This window comes from Armigeres subalbatus, chromosome 3 (assembly GCF_024139115.2).
Source record: "Armigeres subalbatus isolate Guangzhou_Male chromosome 3, GZ_Asu_2, whole genome shotgun sequence".
In the NCBI taxonomy this organism is placed as follows: domain Eukaryota; kingdom Metazoa; phylum Arthropoda; class Insecta; order Diptera; family Culicidae; genus Armigeres; species Armigeres subalbatus.
In genome coordinates this window covers 260734-274577 of record NC_085141.1, presented here as the reverse complement: position 1 = coordinate 274577, position 13844 = coordinate 260734, and the positions used below count along the sequence as shown (strand labels likewise).

General features: G+C 41.2%; 1 protein-coding gene and 1 long non-coding RNA gene across 2 annotated transcripts; both read left to right on the top strand.

The window, feature by feature from the left end:
* The first annotated feature begins 2123 nt into the window (after positions 1-2123).
* Positions 2124-4140, top strand: LOC134223883 (uncharacterized). The gene is made up of 2 exons (XM_062703110.1): positions 2124-2174; positions 2800-4140. Exons 1-2 carry the CDS (start codon positions 2154-2156, stop codon positions 4078-4080), a joined length of 1302 nt encoding a protein of 433 aa, XP_062559094.1. The 5' UTR covers positions 2124-2153; the 3' UTR covers positions 4081-4140.
* A 5325-nt stretch (positions 4141-9465) lies between these two features.
* On the top strand, positions 9466-10102 carry LOC134221210 (uncharacterized). The gene is made up of 4 exons (XR_009982261.1): positions 9466-9586; positions 9664-9794; positions 9859-9952; positions 10018-10102. It is a non-coding gene; the product is annotated as an uncharacterized LOC134221210 (long non-coding RNA).
* The last annotated feature ends 3742 nt before the right edge of the window (positions 10103-13844 follow it).

Genomic DNA, 13844 nt, shown 5'->3' with positions numbered 1-13844 from the left:
GTGTATGTGTACAAAAATGTGAGACACGTTTTTGGGCATTTATCATTATCCGATTTGCTCGCAACAAGTTGCATTCGACGCGGAATGCAGTCCCATTGGTTCCTATTTAAAATTAGATCGATTGAACTTAGCGTTTCGGAGTTATGGCCAAAACTGTTTTTACGTGCAAAAAAAAAGCAAAATGCTCCAATCTGGACTCGAACTCGTGATCTCTGGATCGGGAAGCGGCTACTACACCACAGCACCATCAATACACATAGCATGTGACAAGATACATACAAATATAAATCATCGAATTGGGCATATATTCATTACCTCTATAAGTATCAGAGTTTATCCACAGAGAACAGACATGGAGGCTCGAACAAAATTTCTTGCAAAACATGTGTAAAGAAACACACCGAACCTCAACGCCATCGACGTCGACATTGCAACTCACAATCTCATTTTGACAACACGATGGCGCTGGTATGCTCTTGCGTGCAGAACAATACTAGTGCACAGTGGCATTTTTTGATGACGCTAGCGCTGATTATGCACGGGATAACGGCGACATTCCAAAGTTATTTCAAAATGAACAGTAAAAAGTTATCACAAGATGGCGAGTGCAGCTTCAACGTCTGTTCTCTGTGGTTTATCCTGCTAGGGTACCGATTCCTATACTGGATCGAGAAAAGAAAATATTAGCTTTTACCGTTGGTTATTAAAATATGCAGTTTCAATACATTAACTTAGAGCAAGATTGCCGGTGGTGAGTATAAGCCGTTTGGCAGCGCAGTATCACAGACAAACAGACGTAACTCTTCATATAAACTGTTCGAAAAAATATCGTCATTCGCTTTTCAGAAAACACTACTGCCATCTGTTATCAGAATCGCGAGAAACAGGGTCGGCCATGATTATTTCCCATTTGACGTTTGCTCCTAACTCATACATCTATATCAATCATCATCATCATCGTCATCAACACAGAAAACATTCAGCAACATATACACTAATCAAATGTCAAAGCGATTGAACACTAGCGCCTCTCTTGGCGCAATCGCGTAGCACAGATGTATTTCAAATCAACCGTTGAACACGTGAACGATGTTGAAATGGGAAGTGTTACGTCTGTTTGTCTGTGGCAGTATCATTACTTGACACTTTTCCGGTCGCTACTAAACGCGCTGCAAAAAAAGGGGCGCAGCGGACAGGTGATCAAATTTGGTAGCGCGATAACAGCGCTGCTATTTGATGAACTATTAAACGTCACCTGTACGGAATGCAGCCACCAAAATGATAACCGAAAATAGTGACCAGTGCGAAAAAGAGTGACTAAACTAAAATGACAGCGCTTCGAGGATGATCAAAACACTCGCGCCCAGTAATGATGCTCTAATAGATAAACTGTTGAAATCGCTTGGATATGCTGTTACTTTAGTTGAGATAAAAGTAGATTCACTATTGATTCGAGGATGTTAATGCAAAATTATATTGGTATTGTTGAGGATTGAATAAGATTGAATTGATTATAATAAACCAGTAATTTCTCTCAGTGTAATTTATTGCATCACTCCTAAATATAACACCAATCCAGTACTTCGCCTCTCTTAATTATATCCTACCTATATAGATACCTTGTATGTAATCTAGTACTGCAGCGTTAATTGTCACTGAGGCTAATACGAAAAGCCGCTCTTCTCTTCGTGACCGTCAACCAGTGCAGACAAGCCTTCGCTCAGCAGAAACCTCCAAACAAACTACAACATTTCTGGTCCTTCGAACCGGATGTTCTCAACGATTCAAAAGGTAAATTTTCATATTAGGTTATCCGAAAAATTCAATCCTGAAAAAAAGGAACCACGTTAGAGTCGAGAGTTACCAACACTCGGGTTGGATCTGAAGAACGACGTAGAATCGAGAAAATCCAACGCTCGGGTTGGATTCAAACAAAAAAGACGCTTGGGTCTAGATTCGCCAACACTTGGGTTGGATACAAAAAAGACGCTTGGGTCTAGATTTTCCGACACTTGTTAACACACAGCGTTAATTGTCACTGAGGCTAATACGAAAAGCCGCTCTTCTCTTCGTGACCGTCAACCAGTGCAGACAAGCCTTCGCTCAGCAGAAACCTCCAAACAAACTACAACATTTCTGGTCCTTCGAACCGGATGTTCTCAACGATTCAAAAGGTAAATTTTCATATTAGGTTATCCGAAAAATTCAATCCTGAAAAAAAGGAACCACGTTAGAGTCGAGAGTTACCAACACTCGGGTTGGATCTGAAGAACGACGTAGAATCGACAAAATCCAACGCTCGGGTTGGATTCAAACAAAAAAGACGCTTGGGTCTAGTTTTTCCGACACTTGGGTTGGATACAAAAAAAGACGCTTGGGTCTAGATTTTCCGACACTTGGGTTGGATACAAAAAAAGACGCTTGGGTCTAGTTTTTCCGACACTTGGGTTGGATACAAAAAAAGACGCTTGGGTCTAGATTTTCCGACACTTGGGTTGGATACAAAAAAAGACGCTTGGGTCTAGATTCGCCAACACTTGGGTTGGAGAAAAAAAAAGAGACGCGTGGGTCTATAATTGCATACACTTGGGTTGGATACAAAAAAGGCGCTTGGGTCTAGATTTTCCGACACTTGGGTTGGATACATGAAAGGACACCTAGGTCGAAATTTATTACAGAATTTATAAACGGCAAGGGTTTAATAGAGTATATATTTGTTATCCAAAAAAAAAAGAAAACACATTTTGTTCTTTAATCAGAATGCCTGAAATTCATTTTGTAACCCTTCTTGATTAACAGACCATGGAAAACGCCGAAGATTCAGCAGCAGTTGTAAACGGAAATGAAATTCTTCAGCAGGAGCAACCTGTGTACGCCATCCTGCAATCAGAACTTGACCGTATAGTGTCGCAGCGTGATCACGCAGTGACTCGCTTAGAACAAATCATCGCGACAGTAGCAGTTTTCCAAAACGATGTGGCTCTTCTGGAAACCAGAAGAGATATGTTAAAAGACTGTTACCAAAAATATGATCAACAGCAGAGCGCACTGGAACAAGTTATGCCAGAAGAAGTGGAAAGCCGAACGCAAGTAGAAGTTAAGTATTTATCAGGACTATCAATGTTTGAAAAACTGATTAAAGACAAAAGTTCGGAGGGAAACGCTCCTATCAGCAGAGACTCAGTGCGGTTGCCAACGGTAGACCTTCCGATCTTCGGTGGTTCCGGCGAGAATTGGCTGGAGTGGATTGATAAATACAATTCACTAATCCATCGGAGGAACTCATTGTCAATAATTCAAAAATTCGAGTATCTTAAACTTTCTCTTCGAGGAGCGGCGCTTGGACTAATTGATTCACTACCCACCACCGAATCAAACTACGCCATTGCCTACGACCTTCTCATCCAGCGGTACAATAACCCCAAACTTCTCATTCAGAAGCATACGCGAGAACTATTCGAGTTGAATCCAGTGGGTGTGGAATCAGCTGCGGCCTTGAGAAACTTATTTGATTCCGCCCGCAAAAATCTGAGATGTCTGCAGATCCTGGAGCAACCAGTAGATTCTTGGGATGCGATTTTGATTCATTTGATGTCAAATAAGCTGGATTCCACGACGCGAAGGGAATGGGAGTCATCAGCATCCGGTACGAAACCACCCTGCTATGAACAGCTGGAGAAATTTGTCATCAACAGGTGCCAAGTGCTAGATGCAATGCCACCAAAAGCTAGGCAAACGTTTGAGCCACCGCCAGCGAAACGACCGAGGCCAGAGCTACGTGCACTTACCGTAACTCGGCGAAACGAAACACACGGCTGTTGCGTTTGTGGAAGAGACCACCCAGTAGCTAGTTGCCACAGATTCAACGCAAAATCAGTAGAGGAAAAACTAAAAGTAATCAAACGATTTGCCCTTTGCTTTAACTGCTTGAAGGCAAACCATACGGCCGAACTTTGCCGCAACCGGGGGTGTCTTAAATGCAACAGAAGACACCATACGTTGATTCATCGCGATAAGCTAGCCAGGGCAACCAGTGCTAACCATGACCGCAAGGGACAGACGGAGAATAAGAGTGAGTAAAAAAGTTGAAAGGATCCAGTCAGTGATACATTGTTTTACTTGTCATTTCTTTTATCTCAATAAAACATTTCAGTAACAACAGATGTCGTTGATAAATTAATTCCGGAAGCCTTACTGCCTACTGCATCGATCTTGATTCAGGGGTCAAATGGTTCATTCGTTAGTTGCCGTGCATTATTGGATTCAGGGTCACAATCGAACTTTGTAACAAAGTCTTTTGTACAAAGGATTGGGGGTCACATCTGCCCAACCATGATGAAGGTTACTGGGTTTGGCCAGCAAGTGCAATCTGTTAAAGGAAAGACGTCAATATGCTTAAAGGGCAGATTTTCCAACTATTGCAGAACGGTAGGCTCATTAGTGACTGAAACGATAACTGGATTAATACCCGAACGAGACGTGGATATAGATGGTTGGGATCTATCCGACATTAATCTAGCGGACACGGAATTTCACCTTAGCCGCCCTGTTGATATGCTCTTGGGTGTCTCCGTGATGTTTGACATACTAAGAAATGGAAATATTAAAATAGGTGAACGAATGCCTCTCATACAGAATACGGAATTTGGGTGGATTGTAGGAGGTAACGTAGCGCGTCTAGATATCGGTGAAAATATGAGCCAGTTTATGAATGGTATCAGCCTCGCCACAAAAGAGTGGACAGATGAAGAAACGATCTGCGAACAGATGTTTGTTGAAACTACAAAACGAAACGCGGATGGTAGATTCGTAGTGAGATTACCTGTAAAATCAAACATCAGAGAGCTGGGGGAGTCTAAAAGTATTGCATTGGACAGGCTTCTCAAATTGGAGAAAAGGTTCGAGAAGAATTGTCAGCTTCGTGCAGATTACAACGGTTTTATGAAAGAGTATTTGACTTCGGGACATATGGAGGAAGTGAATGAAAATAATCTGGACCGTAACAATCCGGTTTTCTATTTCCCACATCACCCTGTAATTAAACCTGATAACAGCACAACCAAGCTGAGAACGGTTTTCAATGGTTCCACTGAAACGTCAACAGGATACTCATTAAACGACGTGTTAATGAGTGGACCTACCATACAATCGGAGCTTTTCAACATCCTTGTTAGGTTCCGGTGTCATCGATACGCTTTGACAGCTGATATCAAACAAATGTTCAGACAAGTCTTGATACACGAAGATGATAGGCAAATGCAGTTGATATTGTGGCGATTCTCGCAAGAGGAGGCGGTCCGTACCTACCGTTTGAACACTGTTACATATGGGACCTGTTCAGCGCCATTTGCAGCTGCAAGGTGCTTGAGGCAGCTGGCCAACGAGTATGAGGAATTGTATCCACAAACCTGTCAAGTAATAAAAATCGATTTTTATATGGATGACGTGCTTACTGGGAACGACGATCAGCAAAAGTTGTTACAAACTAGGGACGAGTTAAGCACGATCCTGGAAGGTGCAGGGTTTCAGCTACATAAATGGAAATCTAACGACCCATCCATCGTCCAGGAAAATGGAAGTGCATCAGTGGTTAAAATTCTAGGCATGCTGTGGAATACAAAGTCTGATGCGTTTGGTTTTCGAGCTGACATAAATACTGAAACAAGAATGACTAAACGGAGCGTGTTGTCGGAAGTGCAGAAAATATTTGACCCACTTGGAATTCTCAGTCCCGTTGTTCTACATGGGAAGTTAATCATGCAAGATATATGGTCAGCTAAACTGGACTGGGACCAGATACTTCCGAAACAGATTCAAAAAGAATGGATTTGGTTCTGTAAGCAAGTTAAACAGATCGAAAATATCTCGTTCCCTAGACATGCAACCAGCAAAGGTAACTCTGTAGAGCTCCACGGATTTTCAGATGCAGCCAAACGGGCGTATGGTGCAGTGATTTATATCAGAGCAGAATGTGAAACCGAAGTTAAAGTAAGCCTGCTCTGCGCGAAGTCTAGAATCGCACCAACCAGTGAAAAAGCGAATAAAGAAGATACGACGATACCGCGTATGGAGCTGCGAGGAGCAACTTTATTAGTAGAACTCATGGCTAAAGTTAAGGAAGCACTAGGATTTGAGGTGGATGGGACCTATTACTGGACTGACTCGATGGTTAATATTGACTGGATCTCTAATCCAACGAAAAAAAGGCCAACTTTCGTCAACAACCGGATAAGGAAGATCAACGAAATGTCACCAGCTTCCCATTGGAATCACGTTGGGTCAAAGGACAACCCAGCGGACCTAATCTCAAGAGGAGTAACCACGCAAAAACTATCGGAAAGTTTGATTTGGTGGAATGGACCCTCATTCCTTAAAGAACGCCATTGCACTTGGATTCAGAAGCCAGTTCGAGCTATGGTAACCCAAAGTGTAAATCAACCAAAACTCCACGGCGAAGCAGATTATTCACTTTTGGAGCGATATTCTAATCTAGGAAAACTGCGAAGAGTGGTAGCCTTCTGTCTCCGTTTCAAGCGCAACTGTCAGTCAGCAGAGAAGGAAACAGGTTTGCTTACACTAAAGGAACTTGAGGAAGCCCAGTTTTGCATTACTAGAATGGCACAAAAGAAATACTTTGCCAAAGAAATACGTCTTCTACAAAACAACGAACAGTTACCCAATTCGAGCAGACTGCTAACCCTGCAACCATTTCTAGACAACCGCCAGATTCTACGTGTTGGAGGGCGAATTCAAGCCGCAGCAGTAGATTTTGATCAACAACACCCAATTATTCTGTCTTCTAAATGCAAGCTAGCATATTTGTTAGCAGTTCACTATCATCTGGAAAACCTTCACGTTGGAGGACAAGGCCTACTGTATACTATGCGATTGAAATACTGGCCGATTCATGGTCGCAATCTAGCACGTAGCGTGGTGCATCAATGCATTAAATGCTATCGAACCAATCCTAAGCCGCTATGTCAAATCATGGGACAACTTCCAAATGAAAGAGTGAACCCAGGTAGACCATTCGAAACATGCGGAGTTGATTTCGGAGGGCCATTCGTCAGCAAGGAAGTCTTTGTAAGAACTCAAAAAACACACAAGATATATGTCGCTCTATTTGTGTGTCTAAGGACACGAGCAGTTCATTTAGAACTAGTGACTGGCTTATCAACGGCAGATTTTGTAGCTGCTTTGAGGAGATTTGCGGGTCAAAGAGGATGGAGTAAAATGATATATTGTGACAACGCGACAAATTTCGTTGGATCTAAAAATGAAATCAAAGCACTGGCTGAAACATTCAATTATCACGTGGCACCAGATATTGAAGAGTTTTGCAAGGTTCAAGGAGTTGAGTGGAAATTCATACCTCCGCGATCCCCAGCATTTGGAGGAATATGGGAAGCGGGAATCAAAAGTGTAAAAAAACACTTACGCCGAGTTCTAGGGTCAACTATACCAACGTACGAGGAAATGCTGACTCTACTCAAGCAAATAGAAGGATGTTTGAACTCTAGGCCAATATCGCCTATGTCCTCTGACCCACGTGACCCGAACCCTCTGACTCCTGGACATTTTATTGCTGGGGGACCAATCAACGCATTACCGGATCGAAATTTTTCTAATAGCAGTTCAAACCGCCTGACACGGTACGAGGACATCCAGAAAAGTCTTCAAGGATTTTGGGAACGCTGGAGACTGGAATATCTCAACAACATGCAGCAGCGAACAAAAAAAATGTCGAGAAAAGAACCAGACTTGCTGGTAGGTCAGTTGTGCCTCATTAAAGAAGACAACGTACCTCCATGCACATGGATAACAGGTCGGGTAATACAGGTCCATCCAGGCCCGGATGGACATGTACGGGTAGCAACCCTACTGACGTCTAAAGGCGAAATTAAACGGTCATTAGCTAAGTTGTGCCTATTACCGTTTACAGAAAACGTGCGCGGGGCGGAGCATGTTGAGGATTGAATAAGATTGAATTGATTATAATAAACCAGTAATTTCTCTCAGTGTAATTTATTGCATCACTCCTAAATATAACACCAATCCAGTACTTCGCCTCTCTTAATTATATCCTACCTATATAGATACCTTGTATGTAATCTAGTACTGCAGCGTTAATTGTCACTGAGGCTAATACGAAAAGCCGCTCTTCTCTTCGTGACCGTCAACCAGTGCAGACAAGCCTTCGCTCAGCAGAAACCTCCAAACAAACTACAACAGGTATAATTGCATAATTACATCCAAACTAGTAGACACATATGTGTATAATAATGGGAAGTATCAATAAGAACCCCTCAGGTTACGGGTGCCCTATGCAAATTACTAAATAGTAATTTGGGGTGACCTTTTTACGATAGGATATCCGTTCAATTATTAAAAATCCTCTTCTCTGCTACACGTTAGACATAACTTTTCTCATGTCTTATTGCTATCAAGCGCTAAGAAAAGCACAAATACCCTATATAACAGCCTGTAAATACTCCTCAGTCGTCATATAGCCATTTCAAAAAGCATCGTGCTTTGTTTAACACGTTCAACGCTTTCCCGTTCGAATGCGCCTTAAAGAAGGAATGGCAATGTGCCGTCGCGCAGTGGTAGTCCCCCATACAAATGGTCGACTAAACTTACGATTGCGCTTAAAATTTAGCAACAGTAATTTTGTAACGCTGAATTCATTTTGGAATTTAAATAGTTATCCGACATATGCTATGCTATCCAAAGACTTTCGGAAGCCCAAGACTTAGGATCACAGCAGCGCACAGTGTGCAAATTCGAGCCAAAAAACGGACGCAATTCAACCACGGTATGTACATATCTGGAGATTACTTTAAAAAAATCACAAAAATCCAAAGAATCTGATGGTGCCGACCCCTTTGCCGTTAAAATACTGGAAGTGTCCTATTTTGTCCAATTTCCCCTACAAATAGAGGATTTTGCTAATACATCCCACTCGGAAAGATATCGAGCAGCGAACAAAAATCTACCTCATTATGACTCAAACCACACTTTAGTGAAGATTCAAATTCACCTTGGGCTCGAACCATGTCCTTTCGACTATACTCGCGAAATGAGTGTGTATTTTGTTTTCCTTTTGTCGCCATCTTTTTTCGTCAGATATTCTGCATGCGGCTGTTACAAATTATTTGAATTCCATCCTCGGGTCTATAACCAAGGCCAAAGTGGATTTAGCTAAAAAAGCAGGACAAAACAATCCAGCGTTAGCAAAACCAGCAGACATGAGAAAATAAAACTAATTTTCCTTTTTTTCTTTTTTTAAATTTTACAGGTTATTTCCGGGTGGAAACGGTGGCGCTACCAAAGAATTTGCTTTTCTACTATGCGGGTAAGTTTTAACAAAGGGGGGGGGGGGGTCGTGAAGCAGCGGAAAACTGCTGGATTGAAATTGATTTTAATATGTTATTTTGTTTTCTCCCCATCTTGGGTATAACAGCAGCGATAACCGGTACAAGAAGGGTCCGTGCCATCTCTGGCACTCCGTCGGAGAAAAAGGGATCCAGACTATTTATTTTACGTGTTCCTTCATTGTCGTTGGTGTGTCGAGCTTATGGAGGAGGTATGTAGATTCTATATTTTGTAGATTATATTACCTACTGTATTTTGATCGATGTATTTTGATGTTTACTTCTCCAGGCTACGAATACCAGTTGGAGAAGACACAGTCCGTGTAAGCGATCAATAATCCGCGGAGAAAAGGGCATCCGGGGCCACCTAGGCACTCAGTTCTTAACCAGTGTCGGTGCCTCAGTGGTTGGTTGGTAAAGGTAAGAAGATTTCTAAATTTGTTGCCTGATGAGTGATGACTATTAAGTTACTTGTTGGTTTCAGGTTTCACACTAAATCGAGCCGGAAGATGTGCCCGTTAAAGATCCGGAGAGTATAGGCGGTTCTAACGGTGGACACCATCCCGAACTCGTTGAAAGTAAGATAATTATTGTAGTTTTTTCTTCGAAAGGAAGTTTCAATAAAATTGCTTTGTTTTTACAGTTTTACGTCAATGGCCACGGAATCACTTATACACACTCAGTCCTCACGGGAGAGGATTAAAAGACGATTTTCTATATGATTAAAAGTATAACTTACATGCTTTGGATGCTAGTTTGTGACTAAAGTTTTCACTTGTCATAAGACGAGTTTGTACAATCTCATTTAAGCCCATTTAAGTCGAGTCAAGTACGAGACTCTGAAGACGGCCTTACTATTGAGGTCGAAATACGTATCTGTCAAGGTACAATTAGGTGGTGGAATTAAATGGTAATGTACAAACTCGTCTTATGACAAGTAAAGACATTCCACTAAAAAAGCTCAAAATAATTTTCTTAACCAAAGTTTTGTTTTGTTTATTTCAGATTTCGTCGTTATTCAGCCGGGTGTGGAGGATCCTTCCTGATGGTCATCAAGATACAGTGCTGGATCATAATCCGAAGCAGATACATTATCGGGGAGCGGCGTTTTTCGATAGCCAAGATAAGTTGGTTGGTGACTAGTGCTGACAGCGTTTTATTTCAACTACATGATGGGTGTAGCGGCGTTTGCGGATGGCGTTTCCAGTGTGACAGGGGGCATGAAGGCTTTAGGCCACTTGGGCTTGGAAGGAGTGCGGTTTTGTTCCTCCGGATGGAGGGGTTGGACCATCGCCGCTTAGTTCGGTGGCGCTCGAGTTCCCTTTGGCGGCGCGGCATCACACGATGAACAATTCCGGTGGTGCCCTATGGGTATTGCCGCGCCGGTCAACCAAGGGGGCCCTTCATCGGTTAATCCGGTTAGGGCATCGAGTGTCGGCAACCAAAACAAGGCCGCCAGGTAAGCTTGTGTCTAACCCCATTTATTCATTTGTCTTTTTAGGTTTCGTGAAGTATTTTGAGATGCTGACGCTGACTCCAAAGAATTCCGGAAGAAGTCCTTACGGGACTCCAAAATCAATTCCTAAAGTATTCCAAAAAGGAATACTTGAATGATTACAAAAGCAATCCCTAAAGGATTCCAAAAAATGCGTGAAGTATTCCAGTAGAATTTCCAAAGGATTCCAAAAAGAAATTCCTAGATAAAACCCAAAGGATTCCAAAAAGTATACCTATAGGTTTCCAAAAAGAATCCCTAGTAGATTCTGAAATGAATCCCTAAAATATCTCAACAGGAATCGCTGGAAGATTCCGAAGTAATCTCTGAAGATTTCCAAAAAATATTCCAGTTGATTTTTTTTCAATTCCGCTGGATTCCAGAAGAAATCCCCACTAGATCTCAAGAGGAATCCCTACAGGATTCAAGAAGTTGTTCCCATTAGATTCCAGAAGAAATCACCAGTGGATGCCAAAAGGAATCCCCGCTGGCTTCCTGAAGGAATCCCTACTGGATTCCAGCAAGTATTCCACTAGATTTCAAAAGGAAACCCTACTGGATTCAAGAAGTAATTTCCACCAGATTCCAGGAGGAATCACCGCTTGATTTCAGAAGGAATCTTCGCTACATTTTTAAATGAATCCCCGCGTTTTCCAGAAGGAACTCCCACTGGAGGCGAGAAGCTGATTTTCAGAAGGAATCCCCGCTGATTTTCAGAAGGAATCCCCACTGATTTCCAGAAGGAATCCCCGCGATTTCCAGAAGGAAACTCCACAAGATTCCAGAAAAAATCTCCACTGGATTCCAAAAGTTATTCCACTAGATTCCAGAGGGAATCCCCGCTGCTTTTCAGAATGAATGCCTACTGAATTCAAAAAGTACTACCCACTGTATTCCAGAAGAAATTCTTGCTGAATACCAGAAAAATTCCCATTGGATTACAGATGGAAACCTCACTAGATTCCAGAAGAAATATTCACTCTTTCTTTCTGAAGTTGAGTTAGTCCGTGGATTGATGTTGCTGTTTACTACCGCCTTCTACAGGTATTTCCGAAGGATTATCGCAGGCGGGAATCTGGACCATCCTAGTATTCCAAAATCTGAACACTTCCGGCATCCCGACTATTCCAGTCGACGACAGGGCTAGAGTGGTAGGTACCTATAGGGTTTACATTTTATCGATTTTATCAGCTGATGTTTTTTAGAAAGTGCAAATAAAATCCTACTTTAAAGTGAATGAAAATTAAATGTTTTGATTTGGAAATGACATTCCAAGAAAAAAGAAGAAGAAGAGGGAAAGGCTAAATTTAGGTACCCACATCTATGAGATATCTAGAAGCACCATGGTATTCGTGTCTAGAATATATCGAGAAGACATCTAGAAGCCAAATCCTTACCGGTTCAAATTTGAAGTAGAATTTGTCTCAGAGATATCTCGGAGATGTCTAGAACAAATTTCCAAACGGGTACCCATGTCTAGGAGATATCTCTGCGTCTTCTAAGAGAACCGATATGTCAAATCCTTTCCGGTTCAAACGGTTTACTCGTCTAAAATTTGAGGTAGACACCGGTTGAAACGGTTGTTGCATTCGAGGCGGATTTGAGGTCTGACAGGTTCTAGACATCGTAGAAAAAAATCTAGGAGACTCATTTTTTTGTCTCAGAGATATCACGGGAGACTTCTAGAAGATCTTTCCGAGCGGGATATGTTCACATCAATCGAAAAGACAGGGAAAACCTTGACTTGTGTTATGGAAATATCATAATAGGCTTCCCATATATTTTTGAACACGGATAAGTGTCTCATTTTGTCTAATATCCCCTATAAAATGCTTCAGATGATACACATTTAAGATTCGAGATCATGAAATGAGTTACTGTCAGTTATGGAATTCAGGACGATGAAATAGTGTTATCCTCGGACAATTCACTGGGAATCTGTTTAGTGTCTGTTTTTGTCTGATGCCCCCTATAATTTAAAAATATTTTTAAAAGTATAACATCAAATCAATTTTCATTTTAGGAAAATGTACTAAGAACCTTGAAGACTATTGTAGGCATATCAAAAGGCTATTCCTTTTTTGCAGGGTCCCTTCAGTGTCTCATTTTGTCCAATATCCCTTATACGCTGAACCTTTTTTTCAATTTCAGAACACACAAATTGAAAGCTCGTGAAAATTTTGTGAAAATCGGCTAATTATCTGGACAAAGAAATGTGACTTTTCCTAGGGGGTTGAATAGTGTCTGATTTTGCCAAATATCTCCTATAGTTGAATGAAATTTTAAAATCAGATAGAGCAAATCAATTAATAACTATGAAAATTATATTAGCATCCTTGCTTACGTGGACATATTAAAGAGAGGTTTTTTTTCTTTTTCAGAGTGCATCGTCCAGTGTCTCATCCTGTCTAATACCCCCTATACATTGAAATTCTTTTAATGCACAATAATAAAATAAGGCCTTAGCTAATTAACAGGGAGCTGGGTAATGTCTGATTTTGGTCAATATCCCCTATATTTAAATGAAGTTCCAATATATACACGGATACAAATTTCATCCATTTGCTTCAAAAATATACATGTTTACTTCCAAAATGGAAATATGTTTGAATCAAACATATTTATTTTTAAAACCAAATTAAATCCCTGTTTGTTTTATACGTACACTAGTGGGTAGCCCCTCGCTCGCTCTTGCAAAAGTAAACAAAATCTCGAGTTCGGATCGGATCCGATCGGAAGTCAACAGAGGAGCAGGAGCAAGCGCGGAATCATATGTTTTCTTGCTTCCAAATTTATGATAAGGATGTTTTTCAGGTACAGAAAGGTAAGTAAATGAAATATGAACGTTTGGAATTGTGAAATCTGGTAGTCAAATGCTACCAGAATATGAAAATTGGTAGAATTGATAAGAAAATATTATGAGTGGTCGAACCAAAACAATAATATCCATGTTTACTTCAAACATTTAGCTGGTT

Bases quoted from the DNA above. Each gene is read 5' to 3' on its own strand.
- LOC134223883 (XM_062703110.1), top strand. From the start codon at position 2,154: ATGTTCTCAACGATTCAAAAG. The intron at 2,175-2,799 runs GTAAATTTTCAT...CTTGATTAACAG, and splicing joins TGTTCTCAACGATTCAAAAG to ACCATGGAAAACGCCGAAGA.